The following is a 22,226-nucleotide window of genomic DNA, read 5'->3' as shown; positions in this document are numbered from 1 at the left end:
CCGACCGCCTTTTTCTTGTTTTCCTCTTACTACAACTTCCAGGGATAACTCGCTTCTTCACAAAGCGCTGGGTCGTAAAGGATCAACTCCACTATCGCTGCTAGAGAAGCGTCTGGAGGCTGAAGAGAGGGAGAAGTGGAGAGGAATGTAGAGACCCGAGGAGGGTGAGGTTTCCCAGGGACAGATTTTGAGGCTGCTCCTGATTGAGGATGGCTGATAGTCCTTCTCAGTCCGAGCTGCTGGCTTCGCCGGAACTCAATGACGACTTCAAGAAGCCAGCCCTGCCGATGTCCCCGGCGGCGCGGAGTAAGGTCCCGGCCAACAATCCTCCAAACCCGGAGGAGGTGAAGGAAAGGCCCACGGCGCTGCCGGACTCTGATTCCGGGGAGCCGGATGTCCCGCCGGCCCTGCCGGACAGCAGGGAGACTAGGGGTCCAGCGGAGGAGCAGCCGCGGCCCCACACGGCGGCTCCTTCCCCTGGCGGCCCGTCCCGGGCTCCCCCTTACCGAGAGCCGCCGTGGGGCGGCCCCACCACGGCCCCCTACAGCCTCGAGACACTAAAAGGCGGCACCATCCTGGGCACCCGCAACTTGAAAGGACTGAGTTGCTGCCTTTTCGGGAGGCTCCCTAGCTGCGACGTGTGCCTGGAGCATCCTTCGGTGTCTCGCTACCATGCCGTGCTGCAGCACAGGGTGTCCGGCCTCGATGCAGAAGGCGACGGCCACGGGCCTGGCTTCTATCTCTACGATTTGGGAAGCACCCACGGCACTTTTCTTAACAAAACCCGTATCCCACCCCGCACCTATTGTCGAGTCCACGTCGGACATGTTCTTCGCTTTGGAGGCAGCACCCGGCTCTTTCTTCTTCAGGTAAGTAGAAAACCTTAGAATTGAAATCTCTGGAGCCCAGTCGGGTGCGTTCCTGAGCTCCTTAAGTTTTCCCTGAGAAAGGAGATTGTCCTTTATGAAAGTGCGGGAATCTGGCTCCTCATCTCCAGACGTCTTTACGCCTTGCCTTGTTTCTGAAAGTGACTTCAGCCATCCTAAACTCTAAAAGAATTCTTTCGCTTGATTCATCAGGGACCAGAGGAGGATCGAGAGGCAGAATCCGAGTTGACAGTAACGCAACTGAAGGAACTGCGCAAGCAGCAACAAATGATGTTGGAAAAGAAGATGCTGGGAGAAGACTCAGATGAAGAGGAAATGGATACCGCTGAAAGAAAGGGAAATACTAGTAGTCAGGACGATGAAATGGGCTGCACCTGGGGAATGGGTAAGGCATTAAAACTGCTGCCAGAGGTTAATAAATCCGTTTCTATTGGCATAGTTAATTTTTAAAAATCATACAGCTTTCATGACTCTTTGAGAAAGATGAGGCAAATACAGTTTGCACATAGGTTACCAAAACTTAGATTTATTAATTTTTCTGATGCCAAAAAACTGAATTATGGGCCTAATTGATTTCTTTTCATGTGTTTTACAATGCACTCCCCTTGTTCAAAACTCTTAGCGTATAGTTTAACAATTAAAGTTTATTTCATTAATTAAGTACTGATTATCGCTAGAGGGAGTAAAACTACATTCAATCAAATAAAACGGGATATTATCTAATATAGGAGTTCATTCGAATTTTTTGTACTTTGTGTAAACACCCTGAAATGTGAAATAGGTAATCAGAGGCATAAATTGAATTTTCCATAACACCAGACATTTTGGTGGATAGGTATTCAGGAGTGGAGTCTGAAAAGCTGAATGACCTTAACTGTGTTGTGGGGAAGACAGATAAATCTTATGAAATTACTTGTGGTAAGTGCCAAACAAAAGCTGGAAACCACTAGTATGCTGGAGTAAGGGTTCAGAGAAGGGAGCAGCCCCTGAGTCCCTAGACCTGCACTATCCAGTATGGTCATCATCAGCCACACTGGGCACTTCTGGGCTGGCTAGTCCAAACTCACATGTGCCGTAAAGGTAAAATACACACTGGGTTTCAAAGACTTAGTGTGAAAAAAGAATGTAAAATATCTCATTCATAATACTTTTATTTTGATTACATGATAATTTTCACCTGTTTCTCTTACGTTTTTAATGCGGCTACTGGAAGATGTAAGATTGCATATATGGCTTTTGTTATAATGCTTGTTGGGCAGCACTGACAGAACTTTGGGACAGTGTATAAGTTTATAAACAGAAGGGTTTTAAGCTGGGAATTGAAGGAAAGGAAAAGAAGCCCTTAGGAAACAGCATTGGGATGGTGTCCAGGGCAGGGATTGATGATTTTTAAGGAAGTTCCGAGTAGATCAGTCTGTTGGTGGATATGATAAGTACTGGGAAATTATATTGAAGACAAAGTATAAGACCTGGCTGTGAGAGAATGAGAATGTGGGACTGAGGTGTTTAGATTTTTCTTTTTTTACATAGAGAATATGGTAGGCAGTCTTGCTTTTAAAATACATATAGTGATGGAGAACAAAAGTAAGTTGCCATGAAAACAAGTTTTAACTTGTCACACAATGTAGAAAACCGAAGATGTTCAGACTGATGTTTTTGTGCTTGTTCTTCCCCACCCCCACCTTTCTTTTCATCACTGGGAACTTATCTTTGTGCGGCCTAAAAGGGTAGTGACTGCCAGTCAGATAGTCTCTTATGTCTGATTGTCTTTGCTTTCTTGTATCCTGCAGGAGAAGATGCTGTAGAGGATGAGGCTGAAGAGAACCCCATTGTCTTAGAGTTTCAACAGGAAAGGGAGGCTTTTTATATAAAGGATCCAAAAAAGGCTCTCCAAGGTTTTTTTGACCGAGAAGGTATGTATACAGATTTTGACCCTGCTGGTAAAAATGTATCCACAAGAGGGTGCTTTTCTAGATCTTCAAGTACTTAGAAATGCTGTATTTTATCTATTGTCCTCCTTGTTCAGTTCTTGCCTGTGTGGTCAGTTACTTCAGGTGTTTTTGGAAATTGTAAAAATTGTTAGTCTTTTTTCACATCTTGGAAAAAGGAAGTACTTTTTTCCAACTCACCTCATCCTTCTCAGAAGACAGGACAGGAGTGGTTGGAAGACTGACCCAGTTTGTTACAATTTCTTTGTTTCTAATTCCCCTGATCTTTTCTCATTCTTAGCATGGATTTCCACTTTATGTGATTTAAAGATTGTTTCCATTAAAAAAACAGTTAAAACTGGAATAAAGGCTTTGAGATAATAATTTAAAAAAGAACATTTCTGCAGAGAATTGTTTCAGTAGATAAGCTTTTAGAGAACATTTATAAATTTGTGTGTGTATGAGTATAAATATGTACATATGAACTGTTTGCATTCTTCACTTAATAGTTATTACACTTCTAAAAACTAAGCAACTGTGACAAGTTAACATTAAGTCTACAGCTTACAAGTGTGAAAGCTTCTATTTAGTGGACAAACCCGTGTGTGGAGACTCGATTGTTTTGAGTTTGCAGTTCTCTGTCTCAAGCTCATCCTAATTTTATTATCAGACAATAATTCCTAGGAATAGGAAGTGAAATGCTTTGAAATTTAGTGTTCAGTGTGGTTTGAGACCTTTGTATTCTTACTCAACCTCTGCTCTCTTTTCCCTTTGTATCAACTGGTAATTTTCAGATGCTATTAAAATTGTTTTGTCTTTCCTCCTCCCACAGGAGAAGAATTAGAATATGAATTTGATGAACAGGGTCATAGCACTTGGCTCTGCAGGGTGAGGTATGTTCTTTTCTCAGTAACATCGATTTCTGGAAAGTGGCTAATTTCAAGTTTAATTTATGGTTACAGACAACAACCCAAAGGGCAATTTTAGTCTTTTTGAGACTATTCATGAATTTGGGGATTGATAGTTTAGTAACACATTGGGGTTATTGAGGGATGGGTAAAAGGTGTAAGGAAAAGAATTGAAATTCAGCTTTGGCAAGATAGAACAAAATGAACTGAGAGATTAAAAAGCTATCTCAAAAACATGACTGTTATCATAAAGTATTAATGTTTTTCATGAGACTTGGAGCTTAGTTCTGTGCTTAAATCCCTCCCATACCAATGCAGATTACCTGTGGATGATTCAACTGGAAAACAGCTAGTGGCAGAGGCCATTCACTCAGGAAAGAAAAAAGAAGCAATGATTCAGTGCTCACTGGAAGCTTGTCGAATCCTCGATACTTTGGGATTGCTGCGGCAGGAGGCGGGTGAGTATGTGGGGACTCTCCCTTTTTAAAAAAAAGATGGCTAGAAGGAAGGAAGATTGAACACATAAAGTAATAAAACCTCTTTTTAGGGGAAAAATGTAAATTGTACAGAATTCTATGAAATGAGAAGAAAAACATTCTCTCTTTAACCAAAGTTAACCTTTGTTTATTTATATTCTCCCAGACATTATCTATAGACATGTGTTCAGAACTAGAACCTTTAACAAAATACAAACACTCATAGCAAATGCATTTATATTTATACTCTTTTGTGACTTAAAAAAATTTTTTTTTATTTTTGGCTGCAGTGGGCCTTTGTTGCTATGTGCAGGCTTTCTCTAGTTGCAGAGAGTAGGGGCTACTCTCTGGTTACAGTGTGCGGGCGTCTCATTGCGGTGGCTTCTTTTTTTTTTTGCGGCACCGGCTGTAGACTGCTGGCTCAGTAGCTGTGGTACACGGGCTTAGTTGCTCCATGGCATGTGGGATCTTCCAGGACCAGGGATCAAACTGGTGTCGCCTGCATTGCAAGGCGGATTCTTAACCACTGGACCACCAGGGAAGCCCTTTTTGTGACTTTTTAACATAGAATGTATCATGGATAGTTTTTATATTGTTGCATTAAATTTACCTTATTTGGGTAATTTTTATATCATTGCATTAAAGTTGCCTTATTTTTTAAAAAATTTGGCATGTAATTATTTTTTTTTAATTTTGAAGTTACTCTTTATTATGGCAAAGTAAATTACATATACTTTAAAACTACCAAAGTCTTAGAATATACCTGTTCTTGTCCTACCCCTCTCCAGTCTTTGACTCTAGAAGGCCTTTAACTCTTTCAATTATTTCTTCTGGCATTTAAATATATCCATATGTCTAATCCAATATCTTGTAATAACCTGTAAGGGAATATAACCTGCAAAACAAAAATGAATTACTATGCTGTATACCTAAAACTAATTGTGTTATAAACCAGCTATAGTTCAATAAAAAAAAGTTTAAAATTTTTCATATTTCTAAAAAACATGAGCATGCTATTTTTAGTCATGTAAACATTGACTGTAACAAGTATTTAATGTTTACAAGGTTATGTTTATGCAAATATTAATTACAACTGAGCAGTTTTTTTTTTTTCCCTACAGTTAATAATTGTGTTTGTGTGTCATGTGTTTGATTTTTTTTGGTACCTCTTTCTCATTCTTCCCACACATTTAAATAACCTTCTAGTGTGTTTTTCCATATGGTCAATTATGTTAAGTAATTTGTCAGTTCTGATTTATTGGGAGACATTTCTCCTGAGGAGCACTCTTCTTTTAAGGATGCCTGCTGCAGAACAGTAATCTAGGGCTTCATTTGCTATATTCCTTGAGATTTCGTTTCTTTTTATTTAGGGTTGGATTTTCTGTTTCATGATTCTCGTATTTCTCGGTTTATTCGTTTGTTTCAGTGGGACACATCTTTCTGTAGTTTTGGCAGGTTAGGAAGCTGGTACCAACGATAAGGGCATGGATGGTAGTAATCTTCAGTGCAGTTCACATTTTTCATTTTTCTTGCTCTACTGTTGTTTTGGTGGACATCCTCTAGTAGATTCCTAAGAAAGAATAGATAGCAAGTCAACTTTATTAAACTCTCCACTCTGTAAAATTATTCTGGCTTTACTTTTGGTTAATAGTTTGGCTGGGAATAAAACTCTAAATTGGAAGTAATTTTCCTTCACAACTTTGAGGGCATTGCTCTTATATGACATCCAGAACTGCTATTGAAGTCCTAAACTATTCAGGTTACTGATCTATCATATGTTATCTTTTTTCCCCTCCTCTCACTAGAAGTTTGTAAGAGTTTCCCTTTGTTCTTAAAATTCTGAAACTTAACTATGATATATCTTTCTGTGGGTTTATTTTTATCCATTTCCCTGGGTACTTGTTGGATCTGTTTGATCTGGAAATCTGGACAGTTCAGGAATATTTTGGGAATTGTGCCATTCCCTCATTTTATCTTTCTGTTCTCCAGCATATTGTTTGTTAGATATTGAACCTCTTGGCCTGGTTGTCTATGTTTCTTTTTTCCCTTCTCTGTCCTGTTTCTGTGTCTCTTGTTCTTTCTGGGATATTTCTACAACTTTCTTTCTGTATTTTGCTATCAAGATTTCAATTTCCAAAGCTCATTTTGTTCTTTGGATATTCGTTTTTAAAACGTAATATGCCATTGTTGTTCATGGATTATTAACATCTCATCTCTCTGTTAATCTCTTTTCTCCAGGTTGTTTTTTCTGTTTATTTGATGTCTATCCTGTATGGTAGAGGTCTTTCTCAGGTATCATGTAGTTCTTAGTTGTAAAAACTACTTAGGGACAAAAAAGGTGATGAGCAGCTTGGAATATATAGGTGGGGCTATTTAAGTTTGAGGAACACTATAGAAGGATGTGGGTGGGCATTTTGCAGGGAAACTCCCGATGTAAGTATCTTTAGATTTTCCTTTTTCTGCTGGCAAGATTCCCCAAAGAGTACTCTTCAGTCTCCTGCATGAAGGGAGAGGACTGGCTGCCAGCATTCCTGGACCTATGTGGTAGAGATAGCTGAGCATGTTCTCAACATTTAGCCATTTTCAGGACAGTGCTAGCTTTTGAATATAGTACACATGCCCTCAACTATACTAGTCAATCCATAGTTCAAAGACTTTCTATCTTAAACTCTAGGGCTTTTCCTGGGGGTGGGAAGGAGGTGAGTAGGTGGGGTAGATGATCTGTTTCTCCATCAGCTTTTACCCAGGCCTCTTTATTTTGTCACTGCTATCCAGCCCCAGTTCTAGATCCTTTTGAGGATTCTGTAGTATGATCAGATTGGTTCTGTTTTTCCCCCTCTGTTGGGTTAGGATTCATTTTTTTTATTTTCTTTAGTTTTGCTAAGTTAGTTTCCACTCATCTGTCTGCTTTCTAATTTCCAAAAATGTGGTGTTGTTGCTGTCCCCATTCCTATTCTTCCTGTCTTTGTAGATTAGTGCCTTTAAAAAAAGATCTCTTTGCTGCAGTCTTAGTGGGGTATGGGGAGAGAATGAAATTAGATATGTGTGTTCAGTATACTGTCTCAACTTGGAAATTACCAGGTTTATTATTAATAAGGACTGTTTTGTTTGCAAATAATAGAAACCTAATGAAAACTCATATGGGGAAAATGTTATTGGCTATAGAAGCTGGAAAGAGTAACTCACAGGACTGAAGAAAGAACTGCATGAACCAAGGCTGCAAGTTCTGGAAGCAAAACTTAGTGCTGTGAAACCAGAACTCGGTATCCTGAGGACACATGCAACCTGTATATGTGTATCTGTATGTCTGTCTCATGAGTGCATGGTTTTATTTTGCAGAGAGATTCTAACCCTACGCGGAAAAGCTGGATGCTTACAGCCCTGGATTTGTATCTTCTGTCTGTAATAACCTCATTGGAAAGAGAGCCTCTTTTTCTCCTATATCTAAATATAACTCTGGGGGAAAGATTCTCATGAATCTGGCTGTGGTCACATGACTGTACCTAATCTAGATGGAATGGGAGAAGAATTTTCTAGAGAAAGAGGGCACTTTTACCACACCCCAGGGAGTAAGATGACGGTAGGATAGATAGAAACTTAATGGCTACCGTAGTCCTGTGCTAATGGACTTCCTAGATTTTCATTGTTACAATGTTGCATTGATAAATATGGTATAAATTCCTTATAAATAGAATTGCTGGATTAATTGCATCTTTAATGTTGATGGATGTTGTAAGATTGACCATCAAAAACATTGTGTCAGTGTGCATTCCCACCAACTGTTTGAGAGTCTGTTTGCCCATATCCTTACCAAGTGAAAGTGAAAGTGTTAATCGCTCAGTTCAGTTGTGTTTGACTATTTGTGACCCCATGGACTGTAGCCCACAGGCTCCTGTGTCCATGGTATTCTCCAGGCAGGAATACTGGAGCAGGTTGCCATTTCCTTAGACATTATTAATCTTTTTATGTTCTTTCTAGTCTAATATATGCTTCCCTTGTGGCTCAGCTGGTAAAGAACCTGCCTGCAATGCCGGAGATCTGGGTTCAGTCCCTGGGTTGGGGAAGATCCCCTGGAGAAGGGAAAGGCTACCCACTCCAGTGTTGTGGCCTGGAGAATTCCATGGACTGTATAGTTCATGGGGTCGTGAAGAGTTGGACACGACTGAGTGACTTTCACTTTGAGTCTAATATGTATGAAATGGCATCTCATTATTTTAGTTGGTGTTTTTTAATTGTTAAAAAGAATGTTTGACATCTTTTTAAATGTTTGTTGGCCATTTGTATTTCTTTTCTGTGAACTACTTTGATTATTTTTAAGATTTTCTTTTGGATTATTGGCCCTTTCCTCATTTATTTTTTTCCTTTTTCACTAGTTGATTTTTGAGAGCTTTTGCTCATTAAATAAATTAGTTCTTCCTTTGTTTGTTTTAACTTTTTTATTGTGGTAAAACATACATATCATAAAATTTACCTTTGTAAGCATTTTTATGAATACAGTTCAGTGGCATTAAATGCATTCATGTTGTATAACCATCACTACTATCCATCACAGAACTTTTTCTTCATCTCATACTGAAACCTTGTACCCATTAAATAGTAACTTCCTATTCTTCCTCCCTCCAGCACCTGGTAACCAGTGTTGCACTTTGTCTCTATGAGTTTGACTAGTTTAGGTACCTCTTGTAAGTGGAATCAGGCAATATGTGCCCTTTTGTGTCTGGTTCATTTCACTTTTAATAATGTCTCCAAGGTTTTCTCATTTAGTCGCTAAGTCGTGTTGGACTTTTTGAGACCCCCCCATGGACTGTAGCCCTCTAGGCTTCTCTGTCCATGGGATTTTCTGAGCATGAATACTGTCCTTTGTTTTTATATGTATTTTGGCAGCTTGTTGAGTCCTCTCTCTTAATAATCGGTGGTGGTATTTTAAGTTGCTTGCCTACTTGCCTTCTTTCTTTTTATTTTTTTAATTTTATCGTTTATTTTATCTACCTCTAGTGTCTCGGAAAAGGAAAGCCAAGAACTGGGAAGATGAAGACTTTTATGACAGTGATGATGACACATTTCTTGATCGGACCGGCCTGGTTGAAAAGAAGCGACTGAATCGAATGAAGAAGGCTGGGAAGGTTGACGAGAAGCCAGAGACCTTCGAATCACTGGCAAGTTTTAGTTATAGAAGGAGCTGTGGTAGTATTATAAATAATGTATTATTTATGTTTTTTTTTTTAAATTTTTAAAGCAGTAGCATTGAAATCTGGTAGTGAAGTATATTTTTGTGATCTGTAAGTTTGATGGTAATAAACAACCATTTAGTCTTATCCAAGTTGGAAAAAAGTTTGGCTTGTTGCTAGAAACTGTGTCTACCTCTAGGTGGGTAGTGATCCATTAATGAGCATTCTTTGGATATGATCTTACCATATCTTTGGATATGATCTTTGGAAAAAGAAAAGGAAAAACTTCCAAATTGTGACATTCTGAGGTACAATTGATCTTGGCTTTTGGTAGTCAAGAATTGTGAAAGGAATTTTCGGGGAGTATAGTTCTGGTAATATAGGCACACCTAAAAGACGTTGTGGGTTCAATTCCAGACCACTGCAATAAAGTGAATATTGTAATAATGTGAGTCACGTGAATTTGTTGGTTTCCTGGTACATATAAAAGGTATATTCACACTATACTGTAGTCTCTTAAGTGTGTAGTAGTACTGTCTCTAAAAAAAAGTATATATTTTAAAAATACTTTACTGCTAAAAAATGTTAACCATCGTTCTATCAATGCAGAGTTGTGACAAATCTCTAATTTACAATATCTGCAAGTTGCGAGTAAAGTGAAGCTCCATAAAATGAGCTATGCTTATAGTCTTAAACAGTGTGTCCTTCATGAAATGATCATAAAGTGGCCTGCATTTTCACTATATTAATTAGTATTCAGAGTTTAAAACATTACTCAATGTCTAGCTTTTTGATTCATCAATGAAAACAAGTGCTTTGGGTTCTTTTGAGTAAAATAAAGTCTGTGTTTTGTACATTCCTTCTATTTAATTCTTGGTTCTTTAATTCAGAAATCAATTCAATTAGAATTAAATAAATGAAAAATGTTAACTCCATGAGGAGCAGATTTAAATGCACTTCTGAATTAATCCTCTTAAAACTTGTCACAATAATGAAAATAAGAGGAAGAAGTAAAGGAAAGCTACCATATTTTGAAAGATATAAAACGTATGCTAACCCTGTTAATTTGGTGTTATAGGTTGCCAAGTTAAATGATGCTGAAAAGGAACTCTCTGAAATTTCTGAGAGACTGAAAGCCTCCAGCAAAGGTAAGGGAATGACTCATTTATTGAAAGCAACACAAACATTTATTGAGTGTCTACTGTAGTGCACTTTGCTAGGTACTAAGGCTGTATTGGTTAGTAAGATAAAACAGATATGGAACCTTTCTAAGGAGCAACATAGAATTTTAGAACTACAAAGAACATTATAAATTATTTGTTTCAACCTTTTTATTTAATAGATGAGGAGAATGAAGCCCACTGAGGCAAAGTGACATTCTAAGATCTGGTACAACCAGTTTCCTTATTCCTAATATCAGTATCATCCTCTGTCCAACTTCAAGTTAGTGACCTTTCTATGGAAACTTGGGCCGAATTTTAAAATATTTTCAGCCATCTTTCTGAACACGTATTATCCCTTTCTTGGACAGCTCTGTCAGAGTCACCGTCTCAGGACTCTTTAGATGCGTTCATGTCAGAAATGAAGTCAGGGAGTGCATTAGATGGTGTGTCCCGGAAGAAACTTCATCTGAGAACTTTTGAACTGAGAAAAGAACAGCAGAGACTTAAAGGGTTGATAAAGATTGTAAAGCCAGCAGAGATTCCAGAACTAAAAAAGTAAGTAAGTCTTAGTTATACTTGAAATTTTAAATAAGTATGTTTACATAGATACCATTCTGAATTATATCTTTGTTTCTTAGCTAATCATTTTGGACTAGAAATAGAATATAAGAAACTCTTTAAAGCACAAAAGGCAGTGATTTTGGAATGGGTAAAAATACATTTTATTTGTGAAATATAAACTGCTACAAGATTTTTAAAGAAAACTGTATTGATTCCAGTTTCATTGGAGGGCTCTAAATTTTTACTTAATCTTTTAGTGCAGAGTAAACTTCTTTAAAAAGCAGAGACATTACTTTGCCAACAAAGGTCTGTCTAGTCAAGGTGATGGTTTTTCCAGTGGTCATGTATGGATGTGAGAGTTGGACTATAAAGAAAGCTGAGCACCGAATAATTGATTCTTTTGAACTGTGGTATTGGAGAAGACTCTTGAGAGTCCCTTGGACTGCAAGGAGATCCAACCATTCCATCCTAAAGGAGATCAGTCCTGGGTGTTCATTAGAAGGACTGATGTTGAAGCTAAAACTCCAGTACTTTGGCCACCTGATGCAAAGAGCTGACTCATTTGAAAAGACCCTGATGCTGGGAAAGATTGAGGGCAGGAGGAGAAGGGGACGACAGAGGATGAAATGATTGGATGGCATCACCGACTCAATGGACATGGGTTTGGGTAGACTCCAGCAGTTGGTGATGGACAGGGAGGTCTGGCGTGCTTCACTTCAGGGGGTCGCAAAGAGTTGGACACGACTGAGTGACTGAACTGAACTGGAACTTCTTTAAAAAACAACATGCGCAAAAGGCTTATTTCCCTAATATATAAGGACCTATCCACCAAAGAGACAAATGGGCAAAAGATATCAACTGAAAGTCCATTGAAAAAGAAATACAAATAACTCTTAACTATATAAAAAGAGAAATACAATTACTATACTTATAAATGAGAAATACAAACACTACAATGTATTACCATTCTTATCTATGATTTTTAAACCACAGATGAAAAGATGTGAGTACAGATTGTCATTTTAATGCCTCTATCTGTCATTCTCAAGAACAAGTTGATAACTTTTTAGTGTATTTAAATACTTTTAAAAAGTGGAATCTGTTCCTTTAAAGGGGGGATAAAGCACAATCTGAAGTTGATTTTATCGTTAACTTTGGTTTCAGGGGAATTACTGGACACAAGTGATATTTGAATTACGTTATTGATAGGTGGTAGATTAGCACTAGAGTTCGACTTCCTAGGTTTCATTCTCAACTTTGTCAATTTTGGGGAATTTTTAAAATATATATATAAAGCATCATTTTGTTTATAAAGTAGATTTGGAGTCTATCAGTAGTTTAGCTTGACAGTTGGTCATAAATTGTACATAAATGTTCTTTTTTTAAAATTCATTTTTATTTGGAGGATATTGCTTTGCAATATACTTTTTGGGAATTTTAAGGCAAGTTATATAACTTCTTTGATCTTTACTTTCCTCTTCTGTAAATTAGAAGAAATGAGGTTGCAAAGATTAACTGAAAAGCACTTAACAATGTGCTGGCATATATGTATTGTCATCTTGTCATAATTTTTACTGTCACTGATATACTTAGCAACTATTTGTGGAATTGTTTTTGTGGAGCAAAGGTAAAAACTCAGGAACTATAGTCCAGAGCAAACAAATTAACAATGAGTTTCAATTCCAATTCTGTAATCCTTTAATCTGCTAAGTCAGCTCTGCGAAGTAGTCCAAGCTAGAAGACAAACATCAGCTTCCTCCAGAACCTCCCCTCCTACTGTCTCTGTGTCTTCAGTTTCTCCTCCCTTTCTTACTTTAGAAAATAAAGAAAGAAAGAACTGCTTTAGAAAGCATCTGGCCTTCAGATGCTGTGTATCTTCTCCCTCATCTTCTCACTTGAGGGTTGAACTTCTAAACTTCCTACCTAATTCCATTTCTCCTACACCCACAAGGAACTCTTGATTGTGATTCCATCTTCTACTTTTTCATCTCCTTTGGGAGTCTTTGTGTGTCCTCCATGCCAGCCAGGCTATTTAATGGAGCTGAGAAATATCTGTGTTGCTCTTGCCTTTGCTTTCCTGTGCTTCCTGACGCTTGTGGGGAGGGGATATGAGGGATGTTTGACAAAGCATCTTTAAGGGAAGGCAGGCAGGATTTCCTCCGGTGGCCTTATTAAGGCAATGGGTCTGTCTCAGTAGAGAAAGGGGGAGAGCACCTCGGAGAGGGGAAGACTAGGTAAAAGAAGGCAGGATTGGAACTGGGGCTTCAGTCGAGCAGAGTAATCTGTTTCTTGTATGGGTCCCTGTGAATCAAGAGTGCCAGTGCTGTCCTTATGTTTCAGAATGCAGGGTTGTCCTCTTGTCATGCAAAGAAAGCACAGGGCCTTTTTCCCTCTGTCTCCTCATGCTGTCTTGTCCCTGTCACTTTTGCCTACTCTCGGAGTGTCTTGTCAACTCAACTGCTGTCCTTTTTGTTTTGCTTTGTTCTTTTTTTCCTTGCATCTTTTCTAATTTTTACAGTCTCTTCTTTTTGCTCTTCCTTAGCTTTACCCTCAGGTACTTAGCTTTTAAAACTATATTCAGCCAGTGAGAACATTGACAGCTCACCAGCTGTGGGGTCTTTCATTAAGTCTTTGTCAGGTTATCCTCCCTCCCACCCCTTACACACATACTTTTTTTTTTTTTTAAACTTCTGTGCTCAGAGCTGTTGTGTGTGGTTATGATAAGTGTGGCCTCCAGGTAAGTAAGGTATTGAGTCCTTTTCAGAGGTTTTTGGAAAATAGAGCTTTACACCATGGATCCGTCTCCTGCCACTTAGTGGGAATGGGTCATGTCTATGTGTACTGGCATGTTATGAATAAGTAACATACAGGTAATACCCAGGTCAGTGTCCTTTGCCACTGACCTGTGTACTGTATGTATCATTTTATGAATGTGAAGTCAGATAGCATGTTGTAAATTAAGCACCTTGTAAATTACTAGACTGCAGTAGCAGCTTCATCTGACCCTTAATAGCTCTGTGTCTGTGGTGTCCATTCAAACTCTGCTGGCCTGAATCCCTCTTCATTGGTGTATGAGTAAGTGTTTACTTTATGGAAAGTTTTGTTTTGCCAAAAGTTTCTTTCTCATGGTATTTTTAGATAAAACCTTGGCCTCACTGGGATATATATATAAAATTATTCTTTCTTTCTAGAATTGAAAGTCACGCTACAGATGGAGAAAACAAAGCTAAAAAGCTCACATTGCCTCTCTTTGGTGCCATGAAAGGAGGAAGCAAATTCAAATTAAAAACGGGAACAGTAGGGGTAAGTTGTAGGTCAGGGTCTTAAACTTTTAGCTCTTGAGTTATCCTGAGCGAATTTTTCTCTTTCCTTTTCAAAACTCAATTGACTCATCGCACAGTAATGTGAAAAGAGGCTGTGGACTTGGTACGATCACGTCTTTTCCAGGATGTGGTTCTTGGATTTTTCTCTTCGGCTTAGGGTTATCAAGAATTGATGAATCGGGACTTCCTGGTGGTCCAGTGGTTAAGACTCTGTGCTTCCAATGCAGGGGGTGTGGGTTCGATCCCCGGTTGGGATCTAATATCCTACGTGCTGCCCAGCTGAAAAGAAAAAAGAATTGATGAATTGATTCATGTGTTTGCATGTAACTGATTTGTGAATTAGAATACCAGTTCATTAATTTGTGATCAATGTTGCATTTAAGAAAGAGTCTGCCTGTGGTTTTTTGGGTTTTATTTTCCTGGTGGATAGATGTTATAAATTCAGACTCAGCTAACACTTGTTAGTAACATAATCTATACACCTGGTTCTGTCATATGGTTTTTCTTCCTTCATTTAATCCTTCCATCACTTTATGAGACCTTCCCTGGTGGCTCAGATGGTAGAGGATCCCCTGCTAATGTGGGAGACCTGAGTTCGATCCTGGTCATACTGTAAAGCTGCTTGTTCATGGATTTTTTTTTTCCCCTCATAGAAGTTACCCCCCAAGCGTCCAGAACTCCCTCCAACTCTAATGAGAATGAAGGATGAGCCTGAAGTAGAGGAGGAGGAAGAAGAGGAGGAAGAGGAAGAGGAGAAAGAAAAGGAGGAGCATGAAAAGAAGAAAACGGAGGCTGGAAGCAGTAGTCTGCAGCAGGAGACAGAGCCGGAAGAAGCAGCACAGGAGACGAGTCCTGTCACAGACTTCACATGTTCTAAAGAAACAAACCATGGTAATGTCTTCTCTCTCCTTCCTGTGCTGTGCAGGGGGCATTTGCATTCATCATGCATAGGTTTGAAAAAGCAAAGCCAGTCCTTGCTTATGCATTGTGACTTTGTGACACTTTGTGATAATGTGATACAGCTGACTGTAACATATCTTCCTGGTCTTTCTTTGATTGCCAGTTCTTATTTATTCTCACTGCAAAATATGGGCGAGTATTTCCAGAGTGTTCCAGAATTACTGAAAGTTGAAAGCTATGGAATCTGAAACCTTAACGGCTGTGGAGCAGTCCTGAGCTGCTGACACTCTGTGACTGGAGGCTGGTGGAACAGGGTGGATGACGGGGCCTGACCAGGTGGTCTCAGGAAAAGCCTTCCCTTAGTTATTTTTCCCCCATAGAGGCTAAACATAATTGTTTCTGCAGCTTGTACTTCTCAGGAAACATCATACCTCATTCATCTTTTGCCACAGTACCTGGCCGAGAGCCTGACATGTAGTTTTCACCTACATCAGCAAAGGGCTAATGAAAAATGTAAAAGAGGAAATTGATTGGTTTTTAAATATTAAGTATAATTTCTTCTGCTTATAAAAGGCATATATGTTCATTTTAGAAACTTTGGATCATACATAAAAATCCAAAGAAGAAAAGAGGAATCTGCCACCCCTAGATATTATTGATTATCTTTTTAGTAGCCCCTTAACCCTTGTCATCTGCAGGGGTTGTTTTCCTGCAGGTTTGTTGAACTGCTTTGCAAGATTAAGACTGCAGAGAAAAAAGGGAATATTAGGAAAAACAAAAAACATTGGCAGTAAGCATGTGGAAATGTGTACATATGGACTTCCAAAACCAGGCATGTCCATGTGAAAACACCAGGCCTGCCTGGTATTTTTAAGTTACTTTCAGCTGTTTTAGGCACAGAAAAGTTACTGTTTCCTCATCTATGAGAAGTAAATCTTTTGTTTTTGCATTTCCCTTTGTTATTGGCACTGTGCTTGGCCTTTTCAAAAAAGGCAGTTTTATATACTTTTTTTAGCATCTAGTGTTTGATTCATTCATTATAAGGATGATACATAAGCAGCATTATAGGGGAGCAGTAAGTATTGTATTTTTTTGTTTGTTTGTTTGTTTAAGGGCCCAAAGCAAATGTGTGTCTAAAAATAGCCGATTACAAATTTTGGTTTATAAGATACATTAATTAGTAAATGAAGCTGATTAGGGGTTACTCCAGGCATTCATTTATTTATTAATTTACTTATTTATAAAGCAACATTGGGGTCATATTGTACATGATATTTTATAATCTATTTTTTTTCTATGTCTTAAAAAAAATATTCTTTTAAGTGTGGTTTTAATAAGGGGCAAAGGGGTCCATCACATGAATGTGCCATAATTCATGTAATCAACTCTATATTATTATGGATGTATATTTTTATTAATTTTTGCTATTATAAACATGCTTGTATATAACAAATCTTGGTGCTCATCTTTATTTTCTTTGAATATATTCCTTGAAGTAGAATTTTTGGTTAAGAAATATGACCTTTTTTCAGGCTTTCAGTAGGTATTGCTAAAAAGTTTTGCCTCAGAGATGCCCAGTTTTTGAAGTAGAAAATTGGTGGTTCTCTGTTAGACATCTGGAGGCACGTTTATTGAAAACCTAATTAAGCTTATTGAAGCTAATGATAGTAAAACTGGATGATTATGTATGTACTTAGCTTTTCTTGCTTTTGCTTTCTTGGGTCCCCACCGCAAATTAAGTTAATACAGTATGCTTTGGTTCTGCATTTTATAGAAAACATGTCTCAACTCAGCCAAGTGGAACAGAATAAAGATTGCCAAGAGATCAGTGAAGCAGCTGCATCGTGTGAGGAGCCCTCAGGCAAGTGGAACAGTGACTCTTGTGCTGCTCCTTACACGGGCAGCCAACCGGTGTCAGAGATGGGGTGGGAGCTGAGCTGCGGGCGCAGACCTGGGGTCGATGCTGCTGCCAGGGCCATGGACAGAGTCGGAATATATGAGAGGTGTCTATTTGGTGCCATCTCATTTGTCCTTCTTTTCCTCCTCTGCCTCCTCGGGTTCCCCCCCAACCTACAAAGCACCCTAATACCTTCATTTTCCTCTGGCTCTGCAAAGCCCTCTACAATTTTACCTCTCCCAGAGTTGAGTATGTGCCTATCATGAGGGTAATTCCAACATTCTTAAACTGGTTGAAAGATTGGCTTATTAAAAGGACTGGTTTTTTTTCCTGTTTTTTTTTTTTTTCCTGCTTTTAACTATAATGATTAAACTGTAAAATAGTAGAGTCACTCCATTTTCCTTTACCTTTTCAAAAGGTGTGATTAAATTCAAGCTTAGGATTTGAAAACTAAGGTTATTAATGAAGGGACAGTTGTCTCTTTATATAGTCTTTACAATAGAGTTTTTAAGAATTAGATTATGATGCTTTCTTCAATAATTATAATACTGTTTAAGGAGGAATTTTTCTTTTTTATTTTTCTGAACTAGCCATCGCCTCTTTTTTTTTTTCTTTTTCATAAATTAGCATCAAAGAAAGAGAATGAGAAAAACAGAGATGAATTCAAGAAAAAGAAAGCTCCTGGTCCAGGCAAAGTAAGTATTTTAGTCATAATCTTCACTTCTGAAGGTAAAAATGAATCCGTTTGTCATGAAACATATCCAGAAGAGTGAATCCAGGGGCTGTCTTAGCAGAATTCCCAGATGTCTACTACTCTTTCTTCTAGAAATCTGGGCTCTTTTTTTTTGAATTTTTATTTTTTTAACCTGTGGTGGAAATCTTTGTATTAATATATCAGTGCAGTGAGAGCTTCCTACTGTGTGAAGTGAAGTGAAATAAAAGTTGCTCAGTCATGTCCAACTCTTTGCAACCCCATGGACTGTCCATGGAATTCTACAGGCCAGAATATTGGAGTGAAAAGCATTTCTCTTCTCCAAGGGATCTTCCCAACCCAGGGATCAAACCCAGATCTCCCCCATTGCAGGTGGTTTCTTTACCAGCTGAGCCACAAGGGAAGCCCGAGAACACTGGAGTGGGTATCCTATCCCTTCTCCAGGGGATCTTCCCGACCCAGGAGTTGAACCAGGGTCTCCCGCATTGGGGGTGGATTCTTTACCAACTGAGCTATCAGGGAAAAGCCCTCCTACTGTGTGGGTGTACTCAGTTGAACCAGTTCCCTACCAACGGACACTTGGGTTCTTTCTAGTCTTTTATTGTAACAGTGCTATAGTGAATAACCTTAATGTATATATAATTGGGTTAGGATAATGTAAGTTCCCAGAAGTGGAATTGCTAGGTTGTGTCAGGAGGTCCACCCTCAGGCTGGGTAGTTTCACGAGAGGCCTCATAGGACCCAGCGTGTGATGGAACTTCCAGCTGTGGTGTATTACATCATTTATATGAATACTGAGCACAACCAGCAAAGGGAAAAGGCACGTGGAGTGAAGTCTGGGAACCAGGTACAGACTTCTAAGGGTCCTTTTCCAGCAGCTGCATAGGCTGTGCTTAGTTCCCTTCACAAGTGACAACTTGTGGAACCGGAGAAGCTCATTAGAGACTCAGTCCCCAGGACCAGTCCCCAGTACCAGTCCTGGGGACTGATCACATAGTAATCCTGCCTGGCATCTACCCAAATTCCATTGTCCTAAAAGGAAAGCAGGTGTTCAGCATAAACCACATTGTTTTTATAGTTTTGGCTCAGTGGGCCACTCTTGTCGGGTAGGGTAGTGGGAACCCTCCTGAAATCCAGGTTCCCAGATGCCAGCCAACAAGTCTTTCACACAGGCCCTTCAAAGGGTAACAGTTAGGCTGCTTTGTTAACTTTTTTGCACCTGGATCAAAAGGCAGATGTCAAATTTTCCTTTCTGGGGTTAGAACTCTCACCTGCATTGACTGCCTCTTTTAGAAAAAAATGCCACTCTCACTGGCTGAAAATAAGCTTGTTAAAGCTTTATGGAAAAAAAAAAAAATCAAGATTCAGAGAGAGAGTGACCCCCCATTTTTGGTTACTTAAGTCAAGATCATTAGTGGAAACTGTTCTCTCAATTTTTGTTTGCTAACAAAGATAGGGACAATAGTTCTTAGAGTTAAAATTCTTTTGAATAAAATAACATCTTTTCTTTGCAGGTTCCACTGATACTTTCCTCCAAATATCCAGAAGATGACCCAGATTACTGTGTGTGGGTCCCGCCTGAAGGTAGATGGTTTTTACCTTTCTTTTACTCTTAAGATTTATTTATTTAGGTTTCAGAATAGGTAATATGTACTTAAGTAAGAGAATATAGTAGAAAAGTCTCCCTTCTGGAGGAATAGGTAGATATTTGATGAGACTAAGAAATTATTGTTAATTTTTTTAAAAGTATGAGTGATATTGAGTTATTTTTTTTTAGAGAAAGTCCTTGTCTTCCAGGGATATTGTACTGTATAGAAGTGTTTGCAGATGAAATGATAGCTGGGACTTGCTTAAAATAATCCCGTGGTGGAGGATGAGGAAAGACAGAGGAGGGGCAATAGATAAAGCAGGATTTGCCACATACTGATAATTGTTGAAGCTGAGTTCTGGGTACATGGAAATTCATTATATTTTTCTCTTTTATGTATGTTTTAAATTTTCTATAAAGTGGCAAAAAAAAAAAAAGTATTCTAGCTGTGCTTTAGCTACTCAGTTTTTTTCCTTTAAAGACAATCAAATATCAGTTTCTTATCACTTCTTATATACATTATATAAAATGCCTTTGAAAGCAATAAAATTTCATCCCTTTTTTTTTTTTAACATAATTGGAAGCATATCCTATACCTTACTGTTTTGCACTTAATAGTATATGGAAATCCTTCCATAGCTGCTTACAGATTTCTTTTCTTTTTTTTATGGTAACATAGTTCTTTTTTTATGGTATGGATATATCGTTAACGTATTTAACCAGTTCTCTCAATGTATATTTGCTGTCTTTCCAGTCTTGTGCCATTACAAATAAGTCTACAATAAGTAGCTTCTAATAAGTTTAATTTTGCAAGTATAGACGTGCACTTGTAGAAAACAAACTCATAAAAGTCAACACATTGGAGCAGAGGCTATGAACATTTTTAAGATAGTATAAATTGCATTCTATAGGGATTGTACTAGTTTATGTTCATACATACACTCTTAAGGCAATATAGGGCTTCCCTGATAGCTCAGTTGGTAAAGACTCCTGCAATAAAGGAGACCACGGTTCGATTCCTGGGTTGGGGAGATCTTCTAGAGAAGGGATGGGCTACCCACTCCAGTATTCTTGGGCTTCCCTTGTGGCTCAGCTGGTAAAGAATCCACCTGCAATGTGGGAGACCTGGATTCGATCCCTGGGTTGGAAAGATCCCTTGGAAAAGGGAAAGGCTCCCCATTCCAGTATTCTGGCCTGGAGAATTCCATGGGGTCCCAAAGAGTTGGAACGACTCAGTGACTTTCACTTAAGGCAGTGTATGAGATACTTGTTTCCCCATGTACTTACCACAAGTTGCTTTTTCTGTGGGTTGGGTTTCTAATATGCTAGCAATTAATAGAAATGTAGGTACTAAAATGCTTGCTTTTTATTTGCTGGTAAATGTTAGAGTAGTGCTGAAAAGACTGTAGTTTGAAATTATATACCAAAGGTCATATTTCTATTTGTTTTACTTTTTGGCTCACTGATGACTAGATATCTTTTCCCTCCTGACTTGGAAATGTGAATATCTATTTTTCTTTGTTTCTTTTTATGCTGATATAGGCCAAAGTGGAGATGGCAGGACCCATCTTAATGACAAGTATGGGTATTGATTGCTTCTGAATCTGAAAGGAAGACCTTGTGGACCATGTGACATGGGATATTTAGGATAATATATCAAGTTGGATGTCCGGAGAAGGAATTCAGATGCTCATTTGTAAAATCTGGTGACTGGCATTTTCTTCTGTACTCCTAGCTTCCTAAATTTACCTACCTATCTGATTCTCTTGAATTTGATATTTATGTTTAAAAGTGTTTGTGTATGTATGTAAAAAGGAACCATATATTTTGAGAAAGAGTAAAGTGAGAGACATGAATCTATTAAAGTAAGAAGTACTTTAAAAGAAGTACTATTAAAGTAAATGTCTCATGTTTATTTAAGGCCACAATGTCTTTCTTAAGCTTTAGGGACTATACTTTTACTGAGCAATAGGGTTCTTTCGTCAGATGGGCTCTAGGATTCACTGATAATTGCCTCCTCAAGTAAGTGCCAAAATAGGAGGTCATGCCAGGGCATAACCCTGGGTTCTCTGTGATTCTTGGAACTAAGAATAGATACACAGTGGGGTTTCCTACTCCCTCCCACTGTAAGCCTCCTGCCAAGTTTGAGGACAAACCCTGGCTTACCAGGACACAGTTCAGGAACATGTAGCACACCTCATGCACTCAGGCACCAAATGCTGATAGCAGCTCAGCCCTTTGAGTATCCTGGACTCTGACCAATCGGGTTAGTCACTCCTCCTGTGGAAAGGTGCAAATAAGGTCACAGAATGAAAAGCTGGATGTCTTCTGCCCACTGTGGGGCTTCTCACCTCTGTAACGAGGGGAATAAAAGTTCCTTTCTCTCTGGAAACATGAAATGCAGAACTATGTCTATTTCCACTCCGACTTCTCATCATTAGTGCCTCTTTTCCACAGGAAAGGAAAGCCTAAGAGTGGAAGCAAGGTGAAAAACCTGTGGATTAGGCTGGAGGCAGACATAGTAAGCAGGCAGGAGAAAGGCTGTGGCCCAGAGAGGGGGAGTAGATGAGGTGTGGATTCTGCGGGATGATGGGGTGGGCAGGAAGCCGTAATGAGAAACTGCAGTCACCCTGACAGATGTCTGGCCTGCTAAAAATAAGTCTGACTTCTCAGAAAACAATGCCAATATTGCCATTAAGAGAAAATACTATTTTG

At 38.8% G+C, this 22,226-nt stretch overlaps 1 protein-coding gene across 1 annotated transcript; it reads left to right on the top strand.

The window, feature by feature from the left end:
• The first annotated feature begins 209 nt into the window (after window positions 1-209).
• Window positions 210-21,883, top strand: SLC4A1AP (solute carrier family 4 member 1 adaptor protein). Its single transcript, XM_052648796.1, has 14 exons — window positions 210-869; window positions 1,080-1,272; window positions 2,678-2,800; window positions 3,648-3,708; window positions 4,042-4,181; window positions 9,195-9,355; window positions 10,446-10,515; window positions 10,899-11,085; window positions 14,283-14,394; window positions 15,068-15,305; window positions 17,089-17,175; window positions 17,839-17,906; window positions 19,438-19,507; window positions 21,054-21,883. The coding sequence occupies exons 1-14, from the start codon at window positions 210-212 to the stop codon at window positions 21,101-21,103; spliced, it is 2,220 nt and encodes a 739-aa protein (XP_052504756.1). The 3' UTR covers window positions 21,104-21,883.
• The last annotated feature ends 343 nt before the right edge of the window (window positions 21,884-22,226 follow it).

The sequence above is a fragment of the Budorcas taxicolor genome, chromosome 11, assembly GCF_023091745.1.
Source record: "Budorcas taxicolor isolate Tak-1 chromosome 11, Takin1.1, whole genome shotgun sequence".
In the NCBI taxonomy this organism is placed as follows: Eukaryota; Metazoa; Chordata; class Mammalia; order Artiodactyla; family Bovidae; genus Budorcas; species Budorcas taxicolor.
This window is presented reverse-complemented; position numbering and strand designations above follow the sequence as displayed.

Excerpts from the sequence above, each read along its gene's own strand:
- SLC4A1AP (XM_052648796.1), top strand. The coding sequence starts at position 210 with ATGGCTGATAGTCCTTCTCAGTCCGAGCTGCTGGCTTCGCCGGAACTC. Across the intron at positions 870-1,079 it reads CCCGGCTCTTTCTTCTTCAG|GGACCAGAGGAGGATCGAGA; the intron begins GTAAGTAGAAAA and ends TTGATTCATCAG. Across the intron at positions 11,086-14,282 it reads GAGATTCCAGAACTAAAAAA|AATTGAAAGTCACGCTACAG; the intron begins GTAAGTAAGTCT and ends CTTTCTTTCTAG.